Here is a 25,310-nt window from a genome sequence, read left to right as displayed (position 1 = left end):
CTGAACCTGTATCTTAGAAATGCCTGGACCAATCACAATCAAACTTCACACTCTAGAATTTCGGCTACTCTAAAAATTAGGTCACCAGTGTTTTTTTCAGGGTTCCGTAATTTTGCAGGCACCAATATTTTGACCTTGCCTGGAGATGGCTATTTTTTGTGGCTCTAAAGATTCGTCCAAACTTTCATGTCCTTGGGATCTTGTTAATTCGCACCAACCCTGTCAGATTATGGGTTTCTGTACTCGTTGAGTGTGAGCGAGGTCAGGTTTGTAATGACAGTGGCACTCTATCAATAACTGCAGATACTGTAATGACAGTAGCACTCTATCATTAACTGCAGATACTGTAATGACAGTGGCACTCTATCAATAACTGCAGATACTGTAATGACAGTGGCACTCTATCAATAACTGCAGATACTGTAATGACAGTGGCACTCTATCAATAACTGCAGATACTGTAATGACAGTAGCACTCTATCAATAACTGCAGATACTGTAATGACAGTGGCACTCTATCAATAACTGCAGATACTGTAATGACAGTAGCACTCTATCATTAACTGCAGATACTGTAATGACAGTGGCACTCTATCATTAACTGCAGATACTGTAATGACAGTGGCACTCTATCAATAACTGCAGATACTGCAATGACAGTGGCACTCTATCAATAACTGCAGATACTGCAATGACAGTGGCACTCTATCAATAACTGCAGATACTGCAATGACAGTGGCACTCTATCAATAACTGCAGATACTGTAATGACAGTGCACTCTATCAATAACTGCAGATACTGTAATGACAGTGGCACTCTATCATTAACTGCAGATACTGTAATGACAGTGGCACTCTATCAATAACTGCAGATACTGCAATGACAGTGGCACTCTATCAATAACTGCAGATACTGCAATGACAGTGGCACTCTATCAATAACTGCAGATACTGTAATGACAGTGGCACTCTATCAATAACTGCAGATACTGTAATGACAGTGGCACTCTATCAATAACTGCAGATACTGCAATGACAGTGGCACTTTATCAATAACTGCAGATACTGTAATGACAGTGTCACTCTATCATTAACTGCAGATACTGTAATGACAGTGGCACTCTATCAATAACTGCAGATACTGTAATGACAGTGGCACTCTATCAATAACTGCAGATACTGTACTGACAGTGGCACTCTATCAATAACTGCAGATACTGTAATGACAGTGGCACTCTATCAATAACTGTAAGACTACTGTAAAAAGGACATTTACAAATTTCATTGATCGCTCAAAATGTAATCTTTTCTAAGGTTTATAATTTAGAAAATTTTAATTATACGCGCTTGTTTTTATTTCACTCTTGTGTAAATTAGGTCATGTAGGTCGTGACCCCTAGCTGAACACTTACCGCATGTTATTTCAAACAAATTTGTCTGTACTATGTACATGCTTGTTTTTATTTCGCTCTTGTGTAAATTAGGTCATGTAGGTCGTGACCCCTAGCTGAACACTTACCGCGCGTTATTGCAAACACATTTGTCTGTACTATGTACGCGCTTGTTTTTATTTCTCTCTTGTATAAATTAGGTCATGTAGGTCGTGACCCCTAGCTGAGCACTTACCGCATGTTATTTCAAACAAATTTGTCTGTACTATGTACATGCTTGTTTTTATTTCACTCTTGTGTAAATTAGGTCATGTAGGTCGTGACCCCTAGCTGAACACTTACCACATGTTATTTCAAACAAATTTGTCTGTACTATGTACATGCTTGTTTTTATTTTGCTCTTGTGTAAATTAGGTCATGTAGATCGTGACCCCTAGCTGAACACTTACCACATGTTATTTCAAACAAATTTGTCTGTACTATGTACATGCTTGTTTTTATTTCGCTCTTGTGTAAATTAGGTCATGTAGGTCGTGACCCCTAGCTGAACACTTACCGCGCGTTATTGCAAACACATTTGTCTGTACTATGTACGCGCTTGTTTTTATTTCTCTCTTGTATAAATTAGGTCATGTAGGTCGTGACCCCTAGCTGAGCACTTACCGCATGTTATTTCAAACAAATTTGTCTGTACTATGTACATGCTTGTTTTTATTTCGCTCTTGTGTAAATTAGGTCATGTAGGTCGTGACCCCTAGCTGAACACTTACCGCGCGTTATTGCAAACACATTTGTCTGTACTATGTACACGCTTGTTTTTATTTCTCTCTTGTATAAATTAGGTCATGTAGGTCGTGACCCCTAGCTGAGCACTTACCGCATGTTATTTCAAACAAATTTGTCTGTACTATGTACATGCTTGTTTTTATTTCACTCTTGTGTAAATTAGGTCATGTAGGTCGTGACCCCTAGCTGAACACTTACCACATGTTATTTCAAACAAATTTGTCTGTACTATGTACATGCTTGTTTTTATTTTGCTCTTGTGTAAATTAGGTCATGTAGATCGTGACCCCTAGCTGAACACTTACCACATGTTATTTCAAACAAATTTGTCTGTACTATGTACATGCTTGTTTTTATTTCACTCTTGTGTAAATTAGGTCATGTAGGTCGTGACCCCTAGCTGAACACTTACCGCATGTTATTTCAAACAAATTTGTCTGTACTATGTACATGCTTGTTTTTATTTCACTCTTGTGTAAATTAGGTCATGTAGGTCGTGACCCCTAGCTGAGCACGCACCGCACGTTATTGCAAACAAATTTGTCCGTACTATCGTTGTTTATTCCACTTTTTAAGATACCCAAAAAGCTTTGCATGTTATTCAAAATTGTCGAATATATCCTCCAAAATTTCGTCCACCTTAGAACATTATTAGATTTTGTGAGTCTAATAATTTGGCTTCAAAAAAAAAAAAAATAATTACTTAAAACCAGTCGAAATTTTATAGTTTTTACGGTACATCATACATGACATTATACATATGCACATCAATTTGTTTCACGATCTGATTCAAGATGGCCGAATGGCAGCCATTTTTGTATTGAAAAATCGTCAAAATAGAGCATTTCTTGGCTGTTTACAGATGGGTTTTGTTTAAACTTGGTACATTGTATATACATTGGACATTATAGGAGCTTGATGCACATCAATTTGTTTTTCAGATGAGATTCCAAATGGGTGACTGGTGGCCATTTTGTTTTAATGAATGGGCTTCTAGAGCCATATCTCTGACATGCTTTGACTGATTATGTTCAAATTTTATATATTCATTATACATCAGGTCATAGATATATATGATCAAATACAAATATCAATCATTTTAATGTTAAACAATCATCATAATCATATTCCTGACATCTATGTGATCATTTTTGTTAGGTCGATTGACATCATTATTACCAGAACACGTGATTCCTTACTGTATACATCTATTGGCACATGATCCAGATCTCCAATCTCACAAAGATCTTAGTTCCTTGAGAGATATCAAAGAGTAAGTACCTGTAGTATAGAATCAATTAAGGTAGCAGGATAGTTTTTTTGCATGAAAAATGTAAACATCTATAATCGGAATAAATTTTACAAGAAACCATACAATCTATATATGTTTAGAAAGCTCTTGACTTGTATTTTCCTATTATTAATATTTTGTGAACATTGTGTTTGTTTTAGCGTCACGTGATTCTGAAAATCAGCAGGGCTGATAATTTAACTAACATGAATAAAATTTTAATTGTCATCTCTACAGTCATTCATGCGATCAAAAACTTTAAAAAAAAGTTTAAATCCGTATTTCTATTTTTTGCATTAAGTATTTTTTTCCTTTCTGAAAATCACAAATTTCAAGCACGTTTTTTGGTGTTAAAGTTTGTGTATATCGATGGTTTGTGCGAGGTTTGTGAAAAAACGCAATAGAATTTCGCAAAAATGTAAATACGGATATGAAGCCAACATATCCAAGAGTAAGAAAAACCAAACGGCGACATCGTAGCGCTACTTACTGAAACGCTATTTAAAATTAGGTCAACTGATATTGTCAGAAACCGAACACCGAGAAATCAGCACTTTTATGATTTCAAACTTCAATCAACGTTAACTCCCGTTTTAGGAGCAAAATTTACATGGGCTAACTGTAAATGAAATACTTTGAAAGTTGTTTTTGAGAAAAATCATGAACCGACATTTATATCTGTGAAAAACTTTGTTTTTTGGCCGTTTTCTTTCACGCTATGGAGTTTTGTGACGGTCTGTTCTGATAACGAACGGTGACGTCATACATTAAAGCTTGGATTATGCAAAGTGGGCGGTTCTGTTTGCGAGTAACAAACAATACAGACACTACACTTGGCAGTTGAAGTGTTTGCAATTACAGTGTATTTATTTTTGGGCCGTTGTGTTTGTAAACTTATTAGTTCAAGCATGCCACGAGTTTCGAAGTCTCCTGGAGGCAGAAGAACACCTTCCGACACCAACTTGCGCGGCATACGATAGCAAATGAAATGGCGGCTGTGGGGTAATCGCTCACATTCCAATGGCAGCCTTTCTATTTATTTAGAAAACTGACGGGAAGCTAGGCGGGCTCAGTTTCGATCGAATACAATCGCCTTGTGTGCAAAGGATTTCAAGCTGACTGCCCAGACCGTGACGCCTGCGCTCCACTATTGAAATATTGCCTACTTTGCAAAATTGACAAATCGCTTTTTCTAGGGCGCCATTCAACAGTGCCATGTCAACGAGTCGAATCTCTCCGTCTTCAAACGATCGGTCGTGACATTCACTCTCGTTTTCTTCTTCTACGTCAGAAGGTAACAATATTTTTCTGCGAGATACAGACATCTCTCGAATGTTTTGAACAGGAGTATCACCCACTATATCGAAGTCTGATTCATGGTAAAACTTTCTTCGCCCACTTCATGGCTGACACTGGTTTCGACAGGGAAATCCGTTCTGTACGAACCCAGCATCGTCTCTTTCAACATCTTTTTGACAGGAGTGATCATTCTTTTGACGTTTTTCTTCTTTCTTCCTCGCTTTCCTTTTTTTTGGGAAATTTTCGCGTGCTTACTATCTCGTCCATAATTAGTGAATGACAACTAAACTAAACTAAAAAATACTGATGACCCTCTCCTTCTTTGCATATTTTGCACATTAATGAAGGAAGCTGCCCTGCTTTTTAATTGGTGTGAATGAAATAATTGTAAAATGTGACCCAGTGGTGTATGCCGGCATGTAGCATTTCCTGTGCTATTAACAATTAAATCCCGCAAAACAGAGTTTTACCGTCGCAGTAACCTCCGGTCTTATACTTGTAGATGAATCTCTTCAAAATTTAATTGTAACCGGACTCACTGTTATCACCTATAAAAACTACCTAGATTTTAGATGACACTTTTATTTTTTACCAAAGTCGTACGAAAAAGTCAACCCTTGCCTTGCGTGAAACACTGGCCCATATCCGATGTCAGACGTCGGCCTGGGGGGGGGGGGGACGCTACTATTTCGTTGCCGTGCATTTTGTTCGCATGAGTACATTAGATAAAACAACCAAGTATTTATCAGACAGATTTATTACATGTAACATAATTTAGGAATTTAGAAAAACCAAAGCATGCAAGTATGCCTACTTGGTGAAAACTCCTTTGACATGGGGATCATATAAACTTTTCTAAATTTTTATTCTGTTAACGCATAATTACATTGAAGTGGTACATTCATGTACTTTTTTGTTTATTCAAAATTCGTTGTTTCAAAAGCGATTGTTTTGTCTTTGCTGTACTTCCTCATCTAAAAAAGCAGCAGTGCACACATCTTATCAGCTGTGTGTAAACTACAAACAGATATCTTATCAGTTGTTTGTAAATAGCAAATAAGGAAAGTGGCCCAACTTAAAACTATTTACCCTCAGTTCAGTTATGTTTGTAAACCATGCATATTAATGAGATGCACTAGTTGGGTGTACACTGGATAAACAAAAACTCGGCAATTTGTTTGCAAACATGAAAAAAACCAGTTTACTTGTACAAGATATTTTTTTTTCAATAAAATAAATACACCAATGCATGTAGCATGCCTTAGGGAGCTATTGGTGTGATTTTCAAAAAAAAATGTGAAAAGTGCCAAAAAAACTATTCTGCTACCTTAAAGTGTAACTGAATTGGGACAATTTACCTTTTTTGTGTGCAAAATTTATTTATAAACAACATTATGAAAAAAAATCAAGTGAAAAATGTACATAAATTAAATAAACGATCAATAATAATGTTCTGGATAAGGAAACATCCACGTCCAATTTCTTGGCCGACTCAGAACGAGGCTTCAGCTAGAAAACCTAATTAGCATACAAGGGTGATTTGTGACGTCACGGGGGGAACTTGTCATCGTTTCACAATGGCCGCTATACGCATGCAGTGCTCAGAAAGCGACACAGAATCTATCTTATCATCGTCTGACGAGAGTTGTGAGATCGAGGAATATGATGACAACGAGAGATGTCACGATTTTGTTTTAGAGTACCAGGGACAAAAAGTATGCGATGTGGGTGACCGTGTACCTCCCCAAAATGACCATGACGATTCAGGCACCCGGTTCAGGCACATGTTTGAACATCGTGACCGAAAATCTTAACGTTGTTATTTTTATTAAACTCCACCTAAACAATGTATCAATAATGTTTGAAAATCTGCACTCTAAAATGTAAATTTGTGTGCGTCCGATAGATCGCGTGTTCTATTTCCGGTAGGACGAATACATACAACTGCAAGATCGAAACAAATGAAATTGTACTGATAAATGATTCGGGTGTAAAATTGGTACTGCAGATAACGTTATAAGGAGAAGGTCCATCCCAATATTCCCTGGTGTTCTTGACGGCTTTGGTTCACTGATGTCGTAAATTCATATTATTTTGCATATATTTGGTATATATTTGTTTGTAAATATCTAGAAAAATCTCGTCTTTCGTTGATAATTTCATTTGTTTGAAAGGTCCACCGACTGTGTCCTAATAATTTGTTTGGAATATCAATTCCCGTTGGTTTCTCCAAACGGTCCCGACGTCCGTCATTCAACACAATCAGCATTTATTTATAGCAATTCACCGGGATCATGTCCCGTAATTTCCGGGCTGTAAAACCAAATAATGTACTATTTATTATATATTTGTTTTACCTCGCGAAACTACAACAGTGCGTAGAGTTATCGCGGTGGAACAGTCGCCTTGAAATCGATGGAATTTCAACTATCCATTTCTCACCTTGAAATAAAAAATAAATTGAAGAGCATCGGGGGATATATTATTTACCAGTCTTACCAATCGCTAGCTTTATTTTATTCGAATCTATAAAATTCACGAGTTTTTCAACATTTGTTGGCAACTTCCGCGCTAAAAAGGAATGAAAATGTGGGTGTGGTTCTCTCGCAAAGTTCTGGTTCTGCAACCCAGATCGTGCCCCGATCAGGTGACTCTCAGCCAATCAATGATGTTGTAACAAAGCATATTTGATGCAAATTGAAGGGTTGCCGTACCATCCGTCGATTAACTTAGTTTTTTGTGCTGTGACAGGCTTCACAATTATTCACTGAAAAAAATCGGCATATTTTGACCTCAGTTCAAAAAAAAGAAGAAAAAAAACAGGGCTGAGATACAAATCAGTTTTGCAAGTTGGTAAATAAGGTAAACCAGACTGAGGTCGACGATTTTCAGTATCGAAGGACCTTCGTGTGAATCATGATTTTCAAATTGTTCATCGGCTGGTCACCAAATATTTACGGCTACAACTAAATGGACCAATAAATTATTTCTGCATGTCAAGCGCTATTCGATTTTTTACAGGGCATGTGGTTTTTATTTGAAAATATTTTTTGTGAGAATACTTTTAAAGTACGTATAGATCGAGCTCAGGTCACTGATCGTGACTTAATTTTGAAAATTGGATGTCAAATTTTACCAGACCGACGCCATCACATCCATCCAATCATAGTTGGAAATGTATGCACTTGTTTTGGAACTTTGTATCAAGATGACTGGCGACAACGCCGACGCACCAGGCGGCGTACGTGTATTGTGCATGTATTAGTAGTCCGACCATGGGATCGGTTCTCTTACCAGAAAATAAAATGAGCGAAAAAGGGTAATTTTATAACAAGAACAGTTTCATTTTGTATATAGCAAATTTTGTTGTATCCGAACGACGATTTCATCGTGTGATTTAAATTTATCACAATTTTCCTTGCAGTCAATACGAAACTCGTCACCTTGCCGATTGTTATGTACTTCACAAAGTTTTTGGTGCCTAATACTCGTAACACTAAAATAATTCAACACGATATCTTTTTAGTAAAATGTCATTTTACTCATGTCACAATACTTTGAAGCTGATGCCATGAGACTGCGAATCTGAGGCCACGATGATGCCACAAAATACGCGAGGCGAGCACAGCTTCAATTTTCAGTGACGTGGAGCTGATGCCACAATGATGCGATGCTGAGGCGACAATGAAGCCGTGCGTAGGCGACAATGATGCCACAAAAGCCAAAGCTTTCGCGAGAACTGTACTGTATGCTGGTTTACTAAACGCTTGCGTATGGAAAATGGTAAACAATCTTGTCTGCTAGCAATATCCTGCTTTATGGTCCCGTTGGTGGTGCCATTTCGGCAACACTCGTAATGCCGAAAAAACTTGAAGGTGACTGGAGAGGGGGGCGTGGCCCGGTTTTGGAATATCATTGACTGTTTACCCAATTTATATACCCCTTTTCACTTGATTTTTTTTCATAATGTTGTTCATAAATAAATTTTGCACACAAAAAAGTCAATTGGCCCAATTCAGTTACACTTTAAGCTAAAGGGATCTTTTTAGTCCTTGCTGTGATGATGATTTTTCGGGAAAAAAATCTTTTTGTTGCAAAAAAACCTGTTATGAATGACAACTTTATGGAAGTTTCAATGTGTTATGAATATTCTAATTTAGGAGTCATTCATAAAACATTCAGAAATACAATGTAAACTTTGGCTGGCGTGAATGGGTAAAATGTACTGTTATCACCGTGAAATTATTAATTTCTTGTATAAGGCGTAAATGAGAGAAATATTTTTTATTTGTCAATATTCCTGATAATCGCATGCTTTAATAAAAAGTGAAACTGGCAAGGTTGCAGAAAAATTGTTGTTTTTGAATTCATAGATTTTCTCTTTCGATAAATATTCCTTTTTCCTAAATAGGTGTGGATCAAATGCCACAGAGAATATTACCCAGTTGAAACATTAGGAACACAAGAATATCACAGTTACTCGTATTATAATATGAGGTTATTATGAGGATACCAAAAAGTAAGCACGAATACAGTACAGGGGTGTATCGACCAACGTGCAGTGTAGATCGATGGGTGTACTTTTTGAGTGCATATTTTGCGGTATCCTCATAATGACCTTATTATTATACATATTTTCCTCCCAATGATACACCATAGAAGTGCTGAAATCCAGAAAGTTTAAAACAGAATCAGCGAACTTGTGTGGAGTTGGGTAAAACCCTCGTGGCAGCCATGTTTTGTTTTTATTATTCCATATTTGTGGTAGGATGAAAATACCCTGTAAAATGCTGCAAAATTACAGCACACTGTAACTTATGACGTTAGTCTTGAGGGGGAAATCAGCACATGTGTGCAAAACATAAGGTGTCACACATCTGTCGCATTCAACTCGTAGACATATGTTATGTAATGATTTGATACATTTATAAGTTATAATAGCCTAAATACCTTGATTTGTTAATTATTTCAGATGTCTGTGGTTTATGTTAGAACCTCTCATGACTAGAAATGAAAGTTTTAGCTTCTTGAAAAAGATTGTTGAAACTGTAAAGCAGTCCAAAGATGCCACATCACCTAGTGATAAAGATGCTAACAAGGTAGGTAAAGGAAACATGCAACAGTATGTGTGTTCTTGTCAGTTTTTGTAACATGTATCTTTGCACAGTGAAATCCTTTGAACCAGTGGTATAAAACCTATAGATTTTCTTTTGTATTCAATGTCATTTGCATATTTTTGCCTTGCCCATAATGTAGTGTAAACGAAGGGGAAGGGTATAATAAGGGAAAGATTTTGGCGGCGTCGTTGTTGGTGTGACTTGTGGGTATGATAACTCAAGTAATTTTTACCCGATTGGTTTCAAATTTAGATGTGTTATAAACAAGCATGCAAAGATGGCCAAGTTTGATGTTGGTGTATTTTGCTTTAATATTTGACCATTGTGTGAAGTCACTGTATGGTAATTAGATCTGTTCAAGGTTTATTTTCAAACACATTTGTCAGTTTATACTGTGAGCAGTAATTTTCTCAAATAGCTGCATTAGGTTAACTTTGTACAACTATGCATGTCATTTCATTTCCATTGTGTGACTTTAGTATGTTTTTGACTCCCATGTGCGAAGCACACAATGGGAGTTTTTGCAGTTACCCTGTCTGTATGTATGTATGTATGTGCGTGCATGCGTGCGTGTGTGTGTGTGTGTTCCACGGGTATCTCAGCAACCGTATGTTGGTTCTTAATGAAACTTGGTGTGTAGATGCTCTGGGCTAGAAAATGCCTTCTATTTATACTTCAGTTAACATTTGTTCTTTGTATGGTAATAAGATCTGGTCAAGGTTTATATTCAAGCTCAGTTGTCAACAATTGCTTGAGCTTGGTACTGTACACAGACATTCTTTTAGTTAACTTAGTTTGTTAAACCACAGTCGTGAGAGACTGGTTAAACATTATAAGATAATATTCTACTGTAAGGAGTTGTACTCGGTACTAGTCCTTTAAGTGAAATAAGTTTTGTAAAGATGCTACTGTACATTTATAATAAGTTATATCCTAGAGTTCAAATATAATAATTATACTATAAGTTGCTATAAAGCATATTCAGTATTCTTCAGTGCAATAAGTTTTGTAAAGATGCGACTGTACATTTATAATAAGTTATATCCTAGAGTTCAAATATAATAATTATACTATAAGTTGCTATAAAGCATATTCAGTATTCTTCAGTGCAATAAGTTTTGTAAAGATGCTACTGTACATTTATAATAAGTTATATCCTAGAGTTCAAATATAATAATTATACTATAAGTTGCTATAAAGCATATTCAGTATTCTTCAGTGCAATAAGTTTTGTAAAGATGCTACTGTACATTTATAATAAGTTATATCCTAGAGTTCAAATATAATAATTATACTATAAGTTGCTATAAAGCATATTCAGTATTCTTCAGTGCAATAAGTTTTGTAAAGATGCTACTGTACATTTATAATAAGTTATATCCTAGAGTTCAAATATAACAATTATACTATAAGTTGCTATAAAGCTATATTTCCTCAGTCAGGTAATCATGTAGAATTAGATGTTGTTACCCATAAAGTTGATAATATTATGAATCAAATAATGAACAAATTTTACAGACTTAACAAATCAAATATCTTCAAATGTATTGCAATTACTAATTCAGTTTCACCTGTATAAAAAGAATATTATACATGTTATCAAAATGTTATTATACAATACATACTCCAGCATTTGCAAGCTACATGCTTACCCGTCAATGCAGAAAAAATAATAACACACAACTCAAAACACTGCATATCAGAATGTTTGATATGAACCACTTACTGTTTTACAACTTTCACATAGTCTAGTAATAATGAACCAGTTTCTATTTCAAATTGCTTTAATAATTATTTTTTTTTACTGTATTATATAATTGAGGGTGCTTCTTAACAATTATTTGTTGCTTGCATAGATATTTAGTATGATGTGATTCAAAATCAACACACGATTACCATGACTTCAAAATCAACAGGGATAGTTGACAAATTGTGGTGTTTGTAGATTTTAATAAGACTATCAACTCATGGTTTTTTTTATGAAATTTCAGAAAATGTATGCAGTATGTGATCTGACATATGGCTTAATAATGACAAAGATTGGAAGTTTCGTATTGAAGGAGCATCCCACAGAACCTAAATTACCTGCTAAATTGTTTATTAAGATGGATAAGAGATCGCGTCCAAATACTGAAATTTTTCTTCCAAAACAGCTACAGTACAACCTATTAGATGCTAGTAAGGTAAGGACCACATTATAACCTAGTTAAGTTTTAAACTGCACAATACTCTACCAAGTGTTACTGTTCTTAAATCCTGTTACAGTGTTCTACCAATACATCCTAGTATTACTGTTCGTAAGTCCTGTTACACAGTGTTCTACCAATACATCCCAGAGTTACTGTTCGTAAGTCCTGTTACACAATGTTCTACCAATACATCCCAGAGTTACCGTTCGTAAGTCATGTTACACAATGTTCTCTCAATACATCCAAGTATTACTGTTCGTAAGTAGTGTTACACAATGTTCTACCAATGCATCAAAGTATTACTGTTCGTAAGTAGTGTTACACAATGTTCTACCAATACATCCAAGTATTACTGTTCGTAAGTAGTGTTACACAATGTTCTACCAATACAGCCAAGTATTCCTGTTTGTAAGTCCTGTTACACTATGTTCTACCAATACATCCAAGTATTACTGTTCGTAAGTAGTGTTACACAATGTTCTACCAATACATCCAAGTATTACTGTTCGTAAGTCCAGTTACACCATGTTCTACCAATACAGCCAAGTATTCCTGTTCGTAAGTCCTGTTACACAATATTCTACCAATATATCAAAGTATTACTGTTCGTAAGTAGTGTTACACAATGTTCTACCAATACATCCCAGAGTTACTGTTTGTAAGTCCTGTTACACAATGTTCTACCAATACATCCCAGAGTTACTGTTCTTAAATCCTGTTACAGTGTTCTACCAATACATCCTAGTATTACTGTTCGTAAGTCCTGTTACACAATGTTCTACCAATACATGGTTGTAGAGTCTCTTTAGTATTAACTTGATTTTAATACTAAATTCTACATGAATTGAAATGTGAAAGCTTTCAGAATAAACAGATTGTTTGGTATGTATTGGGTTCTCGTTACATAGGATACTATTTGCAGTAACCTTAATACCATTGCCCTCAAGTGTTGATAAATTGATATGTTTTCATCAAGTTTCATTAACATTTAACTCATTATCTGTTTCTTGTTTACAGAAAAAATCTACTGAGAAAATATTTGAAACTCCAAACAAGCCAAAAAAGACAGAAATTAAAGAAGTAAAAAATTTGGCAGCCAAGTAAGATTAGTTATTTTTTTTGAAACTGTCTTCTTTTGTGATGGTTTCCACTTCCTTCTTTTGTCATGGTTTCCACTTCCTTCTCTTGTGCTGGTTTCCACTTCCTTCTCTTGTGCTGGTTTCCACTTCCTTCTCTTGTGCTGGTTTCCACTTCCTTCTCTTGTGCTGGTTTCCACTTCCTTCTCTTGTGCTGGTTTCCACTTCCTTCTCTTGTGCTGGTTTCCACTTCCTTCTCTTGTGCTGGTTTCCACTTCCTTCTCTTGTGATGGTTTCCACTTCCTTCTCTTGTGCTGGTTTCCACTTCCTTCTCTTGTGATGGTTTCCACTTCCTTCTCTTGTGCTGGTTTCCACTTCCTTCTCTTGTGCTGGTTTCCACTTCCTTCTCTTGTGATGGTTTCCACTTCCTTCTCTTGTGATGGTTTCCACTTCCTTCTCTTGTGCTGGTTTCCACTTCCTTCTCTTGTGCTGGTTTCCACTTCCTTCTCTTGTGCTGGTTTCCACTTCCTTCTCTTGTGCTGGTTTCCACTTCCTTCTCTTGTGCTGGTTTCCACTTCCTTCTCTTGTGCTGGTTTCCACTTCCTTCTCTTGTACTGGTTTCCACTTCCTTCTCTTGTGCTGGTTTCCACTTTCTCTTCTTGTGCTGGTTTCTACTTTCTCCTCTTGTGCTGGTTTCCACTTTCTCCTCTTGTGCTGGTTTCCACTTTCTCCTCTTGTGCTGGTTTCCACTTTCTCCTCTTGTGCTGGTTTCCACTTCCTTCTTTTGTCATGGTTTCCACTTCCTTCTCTTGTGATGGTTTCCACTTCCTTCTCTTGTGATGGTTTCACTTCCTTCTCTTGTGCTGGTTTCCACTTCCTTCTCTTGTGCTGGTTTCCACTTCCTTCTCTTGTGCTGGTTTCCACTTCCTTCTCTTGTGCTGGTTTCCACTTCCTTCTCTTGTGCTGGTTTCCATTTCCTTCTCTTGTGCTGGTTTCCACTTCCTTCTCTTGTGCTGGTTTCCACTTCCTTCTCTTGTGCTGGTCTCCACTTCCTTCTCTTGTGCTGGTTTCCACTTCCTTCTCTTGTGCTGGTTTCCACTTCCTTCTCTTGTGCTGGTTTCCACTTTCTCCTCTTGTGCTGGTTTCCACTTTCTCCTCTTGTGCTGGTTTCCACTTCCTTCTTTTGTCATGGTTTCCACTTCCTTCTCTTGTGATGGTTTCCACTTCCTTCTCTTGTGATGGTTTCCACTTCCTTCTCTTGTGTTGGTTTCCACTTCCTTCTCTTGTGATGGTTTCCACTTCCTTCTCTTGTGCTGGTTTCCACTTCCTTCTCTTGTGCTGGTTTCCACTTTCTCCTCTTGTGCTGGTTTCCACTTCCTTCTTTTGTCATGGTTTCCACTTCCTTCTCTTGTGCTGGTTTCCACTTCCTTCCCTTGTGCTGGTTTCCACTGCCTTGCCTTGTGATGGTTTCCACTTCCTTCTCTTGTGCTGGTTTCCACTTCCTTCTCTTGTGCTGGTTTCCACTGCCTTGCCTTGTGCTCTTTGCATTGCTAACAGCAGAGCTATCTCCTTACTTTTTGACTCCTGTGTGCGAAGCACACAATGGAAGTTATTGCAGTTAGTGTTTCTGTGTGTGTGTCTGCTTCACTGAACCAATTATCAGATTTTAATGAAACTTGGTACATTGATGCTCAGAGATACAGTACAGTTCTCACGAAAGCTTTGGCTTCACTTCAGCTTCACCTTTGCTTCAGCATCGCATCATTATGGCATTGTTATGGCTTCAGCTTCGCATCAATGTCGCGACATTAAAAAGTTAGGCGGTTATTGCTTCGCTTCATTGTGGCGACAATGTGGCATCAGCATCGCTTCATCAAACAAAGAAGTACAGAACCAACCTCTTCGCTTTTCAATCGCTCGCTTTTTCAACTGTGCAAAAATTCGGACTACTAATAATTTTCTGGTTTTCATAGATCACGGTTACTAGTTTAGTAATCGTGCATAGATGTTGAACAACCGTCAAAAGTTCAAATACTTTTTGTTTTAACTATCTATAATTATATGCACACAATCTGACCCTTTGACCTAGATTTGGCTGGGATTGACTATTTTATTTTAAACAATATTCTGACGTGACACACTGCTACAAAATGTATTTCAACAGAAGTACGACATGGTTGTCTGGGTTTCTTTTCCTGACTGTGTTGAGTTTATGATTTGTATAATTATTGTTATTTCCCCCAAGGAGAAGACAAGCCGAAGGATCATGAAGCTAAATAGAGTGAAAGAAAATAAAATAAAACCTAATATCTCTTTGTGTATTTGTCAATTTTGCATATATTTGGTATGACAGTATGTTCGTAAATATCTGGAAAAATCTCGTTTTCAAATTTCATTTGTTTGAAATGTCTACCGACCGTGTCCCGGTAATTTGTTTGGAATATCGATCCCCGTTGGTTTCTCCAAACGGTCCCGACGTTCGTCATTCAACACAATCAGCATTTATTTATCATAATTCATGGGGATCATGTCCTGTAATTTCCTGTAAAACCAAATAATTAAACAAGTACTATTTATTATATATATTTTTTTTACCTCGCGAAACTACAACACGGCATAGAGTTGTCCCAGTGAAACAGTCGCCTTGAAACTTCAATTATCCATTTCTCACCTTGAAATTAAATTTTAAAAAATCGAAGAGCATCGGGGGATATATTATTAACCAGTCTTACCAATCGCTAGCTTTATTTTATTCAAATCCATAAAATGAGTTTTTTAACATTTGTTGGCAACTTCTGCGCTAAAAATGGTTGAAAGTGTGGGTGTGGTTCTCTCGCAGGAATTAGGAACATACCCATGTACATGCTCAGGGATAAGCCATATACAAGTTCAGTTTAGGGTTAGATTTTGTGCTTACTAATTAATGTGCATAAATTAACCAATTTATAGGTACTCAACAGATAACTTGAGTTAAAAAATGAAATTACAGAATTTCTCCTAAAACAATATAACAATGATTCAGAAACAGCTTCTTCAGATTTTGAAAAAATCATATTATCTCTCACAGACCAAAATGTTAAAAAAATCACTCCAAAGTGTTTTAAAAAGAAAAACAAAACAATACTAAAAAAGAAAAAATGGTTTGATAATGATTGCTGGTTGCTTCGCGTAGAATTAAAAAATATTTCAAAATTACTGCAGAAACATCCACTAGACCCGATTATTCGTGGTAGATACTTCAAAACAAAAAAGCAATTCAAAAATTTAGTCAGGAAAAAGAAACATGCCCTAAAACAGTTAAAACTGAATGAGCTTGAAAAATCAAAAAGTGATACATCTAAATTTTGGAAAATACTGAATGATTTAAACAATGACAGTATAACACATTCAGATAATGAACGTATTTCACCTGGGGACTGGTTAATTTACTTTAAAAAACTGTTAAATAAAAACAACACTGTTCACTCTAATATGAAAAGACATCTAGTAACTTTAGAGAAAAGTGTGGACGCAGTCAATACAGAATCTTTGAATGGTCCTATTCAAAAAAATGAAATTAAAAAAGCAATTAGCCAATTAAAAAATAATAAGTCATCAGCAGAAGACAAAATCAGTAATGAGGTTTTTAAATGTGGTGGTTATTACCTGTCAGACGCACTACAAAAACTTTTTAACATAGTGTTCATGTCTGGCAAATTCCCCGATTCTTGGAATACTAGTCTTATTGTACCCTTGCACAAATCTGGATCAAAATTGAATCCTTCTAATTACAGGGGAATAGCAATTTCAAGTTGTTTAGGTAAATTATTTAATAGTATTTTAAACACAAGACTAGTTTCATATCTAGAAAAAAATAATATCCTCTCTAATAAACAATTTGGATTCAGGAAAGACTGTCGGACAACAGACAATCTGTTTATCCTGAAAACTATTATTAATCAATACCTCCATCAGAACAAGGAGATCATCCATCAGGCAAATGATAAAAATAAATTGAAAACATCAAATAAAATTTATGCCTGCTTTGTAGACCTCAAAAAAGCCTTTGATAGTGTTTGGCATGAAGGTCTTTTTTATAAATTGTTGAAAAATGGTGTAAACGGTAATATCATGGAACTATAAACCCCAGGAAGAACAACCAAACTAAGAGGATTAAAAAAACCTTTGTCTTAGTTTATCTTACAGTGCTTTCGCTTTTGTTTCCACAACATTAGTCATACTCCATGTTAGTTGCCGCCGATACGCCCGTATCAACCGCTTTGCTGGAAACGGAAAACTTGAAAAAAAATTTCATATCTGCGCAGTAAAATATTTCGTTCACTACGCATGCGCAAACAAGTCGGTCTGCAGGGTGACCTTCAGTGTATCGGAAATCATGCAACGGGTCGGAGTTTTAGCGAGTTTTCATAATTTTCAATGTCGTTTTTAGATTACTTCTTGTTTTTTTCAACCCTCAAAAAAATAAGGTTGCGAAAGTTTGCGAAACATGGGGTTTGGTATGCTGTTTGTTGTCGAGATATCCCGACTTATTCCGTGTTTCCCTTCGATCGCCAGAAGTGGCAATGTGTTTTTTTTCCCCGTTGAATGTCGCTCATTTATCAGTGTTTTTGTCTTGGCGCCATTGTTTTTTTTATGCTATAACCGAAACAACTCGATCACGTGATCTCTCGAAGTCGCCCGATTGACTCCGAAAATGACCGATAGTCGGAGATAAACGTTCATTTGCGTAAATCGGCTTACTTTTAATGCGATGAAATAAACAGTCAAAATAAACATTCAACATCGCGGCAACTATCATAGTTCAAAGGAAACGAAGTGGTTGTTCTTCCTGGGGTTTATAGTTCCATGGTAATATGTACAAAATTATAAAAGATATGTATGGTGATGTGAAATATAAGGTAAAAACAAGAAATGGTTTAACAGAATCATTTTGTTCAAATATCGGAGTAAAACAAGGATGCAACCTTAGCCCAAGTCTGTTTAATTTATTTATTAATGACCTGCCTGATATTTTTGATAATGATCATTGTGACCCTACACTGTTACACAACACACCCATTAATTGCCTTCTTTATGCAGATGATATTGTGATTCTTTCAAAATCCAAAAGGGGATTACAAAACTGTTTGGATAAACTATCAGCCTACACATCAAAATGGCAGTTGTCTGTCAACACAGATAAAACAAAAATAATGATATTCAATAAGTGTAACAGACTCCTTAACAAGGAAATATTCTTTTATGAAGGAAAAGAAATCAATATAGTTAAAGATTTCAATTATCTTGGCTTAACTATGAGTCCAAATGGTAAATTTAAAGATGCAATGAAAAACCTAAAAAGAAAAGGAATAAAAGCCTTATTCTCATTAAAGACCAAAATTGGATTTGGTAATCTGGACATGTCCATACTACTGTCACTATTTGATAAACTTATCAGACCAGTTATTGTGTATGGGAGTGACATTTGGGGAGAAGAAAGCTCTACAAAATCAATTGTAGAGGATGTTCAGCTGACATACTATCGGTACATTCTTGGTATCTCAAAAAATACACCAATCATGGCAATATATAGTGAATTGGGAAAATTACCTCTTGACTCTTTTATTAAGAAACAAATGATAAAATATGCCAATTGTATTGCAAATTCCACAAATACTCTACTTCAAGAAGCATACTATGTCAATAAAATTATTAAAAGTAAATGGTTTAAAAAACTTGATCTGATATTAAATAATATTAACCATTCTTATCTTTTAAATGAAACAAATATTATCTCATTATCAAAATTAAAAACAATTGATGAGAAATTAAAAGAAGAGTTTACAACTGAGTGGAAAAATGAAATAAATAATGACAATAGGAAAAAATCAAATTCTAAAAATAAACTAAGAACCTACAAACTTTTTAAAACCAAAATAGAACAAGAAAACTACTTAACAATTATGAAAAACAGTGAACTTCGCAAATCCTTAACAAAATTTAGACTTGGCAACCACTGTCTGAAAATTGAAACAGGCCGGCATACAGGATTGGATTTTAAAAACAGAGTCTGCAATATGTGTGACAATGACCATGTTGAAGATGAACAACATTTTGTCATAAATTGTCCTCATTACAATGAAATAAGATTAAAACTTTACATTGTAGCTAATAAATGTATACCAAATTTTGACAAATTTAGTAATGAAAATAAATTCATATCATTACTAAGTGACGAGAAAATGTCTATTCCTTTAGCGCAATATTTAAAAAACTGTTTTAATACAAGACAGCAGCACCTACATAAACTAAGCCAGTAATACTTTCCTTGTATTCAACTTATCTTTTTTTTTTTTTTATGCCTTTTTGTTCCCTTACTCTTTATGTGGTTATTTTTCTTTTACTAATATCTGATTTGTAACCCTTTTCATCCCCTCCGGGGGATGTTGTGTGTTAATAAATAAATAAATAAATATGAGTGTCACTGATCAAATTTTAATGAAACTAGGTACATAGGTGCTTTTTGATAATCTACAGACCTGCTTACTTCAGGGTTGAAATCCATGCATATTAATTACCTGTTACTAGTTTCATGCGTCTTTCCTAATATGCATAACTGTACTCGGTACAGAAAGTTACATGCAACCGGTGCTATAATTAATAAACCATAGCTACTTGTAATCACCCTATTCATTTGCTCTATTAGAAGCATATATGCTTACTGTAAAAATAAGTGACCAAGACTAGTTTATCTAGACATATTTTAATGTTTTATGTGCAATGAAGATGTGCTTCTAATATAGTAATAAATACAGGTTTTCTTATTTGTTTTTTATGCCTTCAGTACCTTCAGCACATAGTTCTTTCTAAGCTTTCTTTGATTTAGCCTGTATTTTAACCGTAAAATGCTAAGATAATATATTATTGCATTGTTTTTGGACTTGGGACATGCATAGTTTGTAAACTTCCATACCATGGTTGTAATAGTTACGTTATGTTTTTTTCTGATCAAGACTTGAACACTGGTCCGTTAACACATGCATGCATTGCATTATCATTTTGATGTTTTGATGTTTTAATGCTTTAATGTTTCTTGAATTATATACAATGATGCTGTCAAGTCAAGAACAAAGCAGAGCAAACACTAATGTTCCACAAAGTTACAAGTCATGCTTGCTACATTGGTGATTTGTCGTGATCACAATATTGTAAACTGTGAAGTTGTGTTATTTTCACTGGGATGCAGTTTGTTTATACCCAACATTTAAAGTTCTTACATAGTGGTAGCTATATTGAATAGCAAGTATTTATTCAGTTTAATCACATTTTTTTCAAGGAGGTCAGTGACTGATAAAAGTGACAGCAAAATCCAGGAAGAGAGCAAGAAGGATGAAAACAAACAGAGAACTGCCAGCAAAGATGGAAAACCAGATAAGAGGGAAGAAAAAAGTAAATCAGAGAAAAAACAGGAAAAAAAAAAAGTTTTAACACCACAAAAACAAGAAAGGACTTTAAGAACTGCAACTAAAGAACAAAATGCAAGTAGAAGCAGTAAGCGATTAAAAACATCAGGGAAAGATGAGCATGTGGAACAGAAGAAATTAAAATCTCAGAACTTGGATGACACAAGTAGGAATGAAAAATTGAGTACACCTCAAAAACAAAGACAGAATAAACTTGTGAAATTATCTGAAACAAAAACTACTTCACCATCCAAAGTTGTAAGGAAGAGGAAAATTGAAAACTCCTCAGATTCAAGTGATTCACAGAGTCCTGCCAAAAAATCCAAACTAAGTCCAGTTAGAACAACACGGTGAGTATCTTGTATATAGATATAAAGTTGCATACAATATTATAATAATGTTATGCATAAATTTGCATAAAATACGGTTGACCGACAAGAGCCGACCTCCACCGCGGTGCACAGCCCGTTTGATTTCTTACTCTCCTCTTGGACAAATAGCTGTGTCGCTTTCGTTTCGCCCCCGATTCTAAGTTTTCTCTCCAAGCTTTTTAAGAGTATCGGGTCCGATACTGTTCTTTTTTCCCCCAATACTGTTTCCCTCAAGCTGGGCTATTTCTGATTCGTTTCAATGATGAATAAGTAATTAGCGTCAGGCATAGCCCGTTTTAGATGGCTGAACAGAACAATACGTGTGAAATGATCGATCCTAAACAATTATCTGGATACTCGTATTCACCGGCGGGTCTGCAGCCTACTTTCAAGCATGAATATAGATGGAAAACCGATGACCTTTTTCAGTATCGTTTCACACATTGTGAAAGATATATATAATAATCAGTGATCACTACTATTGGGTTCAAATAATTATTATGCAAATAAATTAAATGTGGTGGAATGCGAAATAAGCTGTGATGCATAGCATGGAGTCTGGGGAGAACACTGATGTATTTGAGTTAATAAAAATACTGGCACAAATGTAATTAGGTTTGTTAAAATCTGAGTGAAGCGGGTGGTATCACAGGTGCTTGTAAGATAATAATTGTTGTGTGCACAATAACTTTACTAATTCTATTCCAAACTTTATCAAACTTGGTCACTTTATTCATCAGTATAAAGTCTTCCCTGAGTATGAACAACAGATGTCCTGTATGAAAATATCATGCAAAAATTGAGAAAATCTGATAATTCTACTTGACTGATCACTGGTGATACACATTTAAAGGTCACTGATCTCAGTTGAAATATGCATTGTTGTCTGTGTTCAATGAAGCAAATCATTTATCTTGTAATAATACCGTACTCGACCGCGTTAGCGCCCATTCCCGGTCAAGCGCCCACCCCCCACTTTTGCACAATTTTTAGTCCCCGTTCGGACGCAGTCCGAAAACGGGGACTTATGTTTTGCCCTGTGTGCGTCCGTCCGTGCGTCCGTGATCACCTGTATCTCGAACATGCATGGACCGATTAAGTTCAAACTTCACTCATACATCACACATTATATGGGACATATGCACATGCATTTTTTTCATGATCCGATTAACGATAGCCGAATAGCGGCCATTTTAAGGCCGAAAATGCATCAAAATCGCACATTTTCACCATTCCGGACCCGGATCTCAGTTATGCATGGACGGATTTTGTTCAAATTTGGTACATACATTAAACATAATAGGACCTTGATGCACGTCATTTTTTTTTTTGGATCGGGTTCGAAATGGCCGACTGGCGGCCATTTTGTTTTAAAGAATTCAGTTCTGGATCCGTATCTGAGACATGCTTGGATTGATCGAGTTCAAACTTCACACACACAAGATACATCATGTCACAAATATGTATGTGCATTTGTTTCATGATCTCATTAACGATAGTCAAATGGCAGCCGCTTTAAGGCCGAAAATGCATTGAAATCGCACATTTTCACCATTCCGGACCCGGATCTCAGTTATGCATGGACGGATTTCATTCAAATTTGGTACATACATTAAACATAATAGGACCTTGATGCACGTCATTTTTTTTTTCGGATCAAGTTCGAAATAGCCGACTGGCGGCCATTTTGTTTTAAAGAATTCAGTTCTGGATCCGTATCCGAGACATGTCTGGATTGATCAAGTTCAAACTTCACACACACAAGGTACATCATGTCACAAATATGTATGTGCATTTGTTTCATGATCTCATTAACGATAGCCAAATGGGGGCCGCTTTAAGGCCGAAAATGCATTGAAATCGCACATTTTCACCATTCCGGACCCATATCTCAGTTATGCATGGATGGATTTTGTTCAAATTTGGTACATACATTAGACATAATAGGACCTTGATGCACGTCATTTTTTTTTTCGGATCAAGTTCGAAATAGCCGACTGGCGGCCATTTTGTTTTAAAGAATTCAGTTCTGGATCCGTATCCGAGACATGTCTGGATTGATCAAGTTCAAACTTCACACACACAAGGTACATCATGTCACAAATATGTATGTGCATTTGTTTCATGATCTCATTAACGATAGCCAAATGGGGGCCGCTTTAAGGCCGAAAATGCATTGAAATCGCACATTTTCACCATTCCGGACCCATATCTCAGTTATGCATGGATGGATTTTGTTCAAATTTGGTACATACATTAAACATAATAGGACCTTGATGCACGTCTTTTTTTTTTTTCGGATCAAGTTCGAAATGGCCGACTGGCGGCCATTTTGTTAAAGAATTCAGTTCTGGATCCGTATCCAAGACATGTCTGGATTGATCAAGTTCAAACTTCACACACACATGGTACATCATGTCACAAATAGATATGTGCATTTGTTTCATGATCTGCTTAACAATAGCGGAATGATGGCCAATTTAAGGCCGAAAATGCATCAAAATCACGTATTTTCACAATTCCAGAACCGGATCTCAGTCATGCATGGATGGATTTTGTTCAGATTTAGCACAATGTGTTGTACATATGCAGGTGCATTTCGGTCATGATCTGCTTTGAATGTATATGTCACTCAAATATGAACGGAACGGGGACATGTCATTGACAATGACTTGTTATATTCGGGGTCACATTCGACAAAGCGCTCACCCCTTCAAAATGCCAATAATTTATCGTTTTTATATGATACAGCATGAATATCGACCGCCGTGAATATGTTGTGAATGCGTAGACCACGGTAACCGTGCATAAACTACACTTCGAAAATGACCTGTTAATAAAAGTAAAATGCAGTAAATATTTCATGCCGTATTCAGTTTACCGATAAAAATTGCTATTTACCATTTAAAAAATAAAAAAATATTGTTTATTCGCCGAAATCAACTCCAATAGATCGTACTTCGACATCGATAATTCAGTTCCACATTGCGTTACCCGAGGGTCTTCTGAAATTTCTAAATTTCTGAAGAATTGCGTCGGTACCACACAGCATTTTGATTTGATAATAACAGATTTGACCCGTTAGGTCAAAAGATGTTGATGCAGGTCAAATGCAAATACATCATGGCGGAAAGACTTTGCGTACAATAAGACACATTTGTCAGTGGCGATAATGATGAAGATTTTGACTTTGACTGTGTTCCAACAGACTCAAATATTTTTAATCTCGTAAATTCGGGTGGTACGTAATTAATATTGTAATAAAATGTGCATATTTGACCATTTTAGTTTCTTCATTGTAAGACTCACCTAATTTCGTAATTTTATTTTGCCTCAAACTTTTAAAGACGTAATATCCCCCTAAATCTGTCACATGGTGAATTAAAATTGTCAGTTTCACTCTTTTCCGAGGGGGGTGCTCGGGTAAGCGCCCACCCCCAAAAAATCTTGATTTTATGAGTTGAGGACCTTGGGCACTAACGCGGTCGAGTACGGTATCATTAGTAATGTATCCCCCAAATCCCATGGGAATACTATACTGGGTTTCAAAACAAACTCGTGGAGAGAGTTTTTCACAGTCTGATACACATTTGCAAACCTAAAATCTTTACAGAAAACAAGATAAGCACTCCTAGGAATTGGGTGCCAAACTTTGACCAAGATCTGAAGCTAATAGAAAATCTATTTAGTCCAAAGTTATCAAATCAAAAACAATACATAAAAAGCAAAACGTTGCATCCACATTTTGAAAATAAAATTGTATTCAAAAATAGGTATTCTGTATTTGACAAACAGTTCATTCGACAAATGAAAATTCACAGGAATTTGTTTCAGTTATTAGTAATAATTTAAAAACACACTTTAAAAACAAAGATTGCAGTGTTTGAATATGTAGATTCTCGGGAGGCAAATGTACTGTTGACTTCTCTCTCACTGGACACCAACTATTTAAGTTAATTCGCATTACAAAGCAGAGCTTGCAACATGATAGAGGACGTTTTTTTTTTTTACTTTTCAAATAATACAGTAGTCAACAATGAATATAATAAGGCAGTTCGTGTTTGTCTCAGTGAATCATTAATTTTTAACACATGTACAAAATACTTGGGCAAAAGCCAGCTAAGATTTTCTGGTATTTTGCTTGATTTATGAGTCTGTTCACGTCTAAATGCAGCACTTTTTTAGCTCCGCTGTCGACTTTGTCGAGTGGAGCTTATCATATGAGTGATTGTCTGTCTCCATCGTCCGTGTCAATGTTTTACTTTTTTGACTTCTTCTTGAAAACTACAAGCCTGAATGCTTTGATACTTGGTGTATATGTACAAATGTACCTTGGGTGGACCTCTCT

The 25,310-nt window shown here is 36.0% G+C and overlaps 1 protein-coding gene across 1 annotated transcript in view; it reads left to right on the top strand.

Moving 5' to 3' along the window:
- Window positions 1-25,310, top strand: part of LOC102803664 (sister chromatid cohesion protein PDS5 homolog A-B-like) — a 112,285-nt gene that overhangs the window by 67,049 nt on the left and 19,926 nt on the right. Inside the window, exons 22-26 of the mRNA XM_078011793.2 lie at window positions 3,336-3,450; window positions 9,740-9,866; window positions 11,876-12,067; window positions 13,091-13,173; window positions 20,465-20,941. Coding sequence (XP_077867919.1) covers window positions 3,336-3,450; window positions 9,740-9,866; window positions 11,876-12,067; window positions 13,091-13,173; window positions 20,465-20,941 — 994 coding nt within the window. The remainder of the gene's footprint in view (window positions 1-3,335; window positions 3,451-9,739; window positions 9,867-11,875; window positions 12,068-13,090; window positions 13,174-20,464; window positions 20,942-25,310) is intronic.

Source organism: Saccoglossus kowalevskii, chromosome 4 (genome assembly GCF_978046115.1).
Source record: "Saccoglossus kowalevskii chromosome 4, keSacKowa6.1, whole genome shotgun sequence".
In the NCBI taxonomy this organism is placed as follows: Eukaryota; Metazoa; Hemichordata; class Enteropneusta; family Harrimaniidae; genus Saccoglossus; species Saccoglossus kowalevskii.
This window is presented reverse-complemented; position numbering and strand designations above follow the sequence as displayed.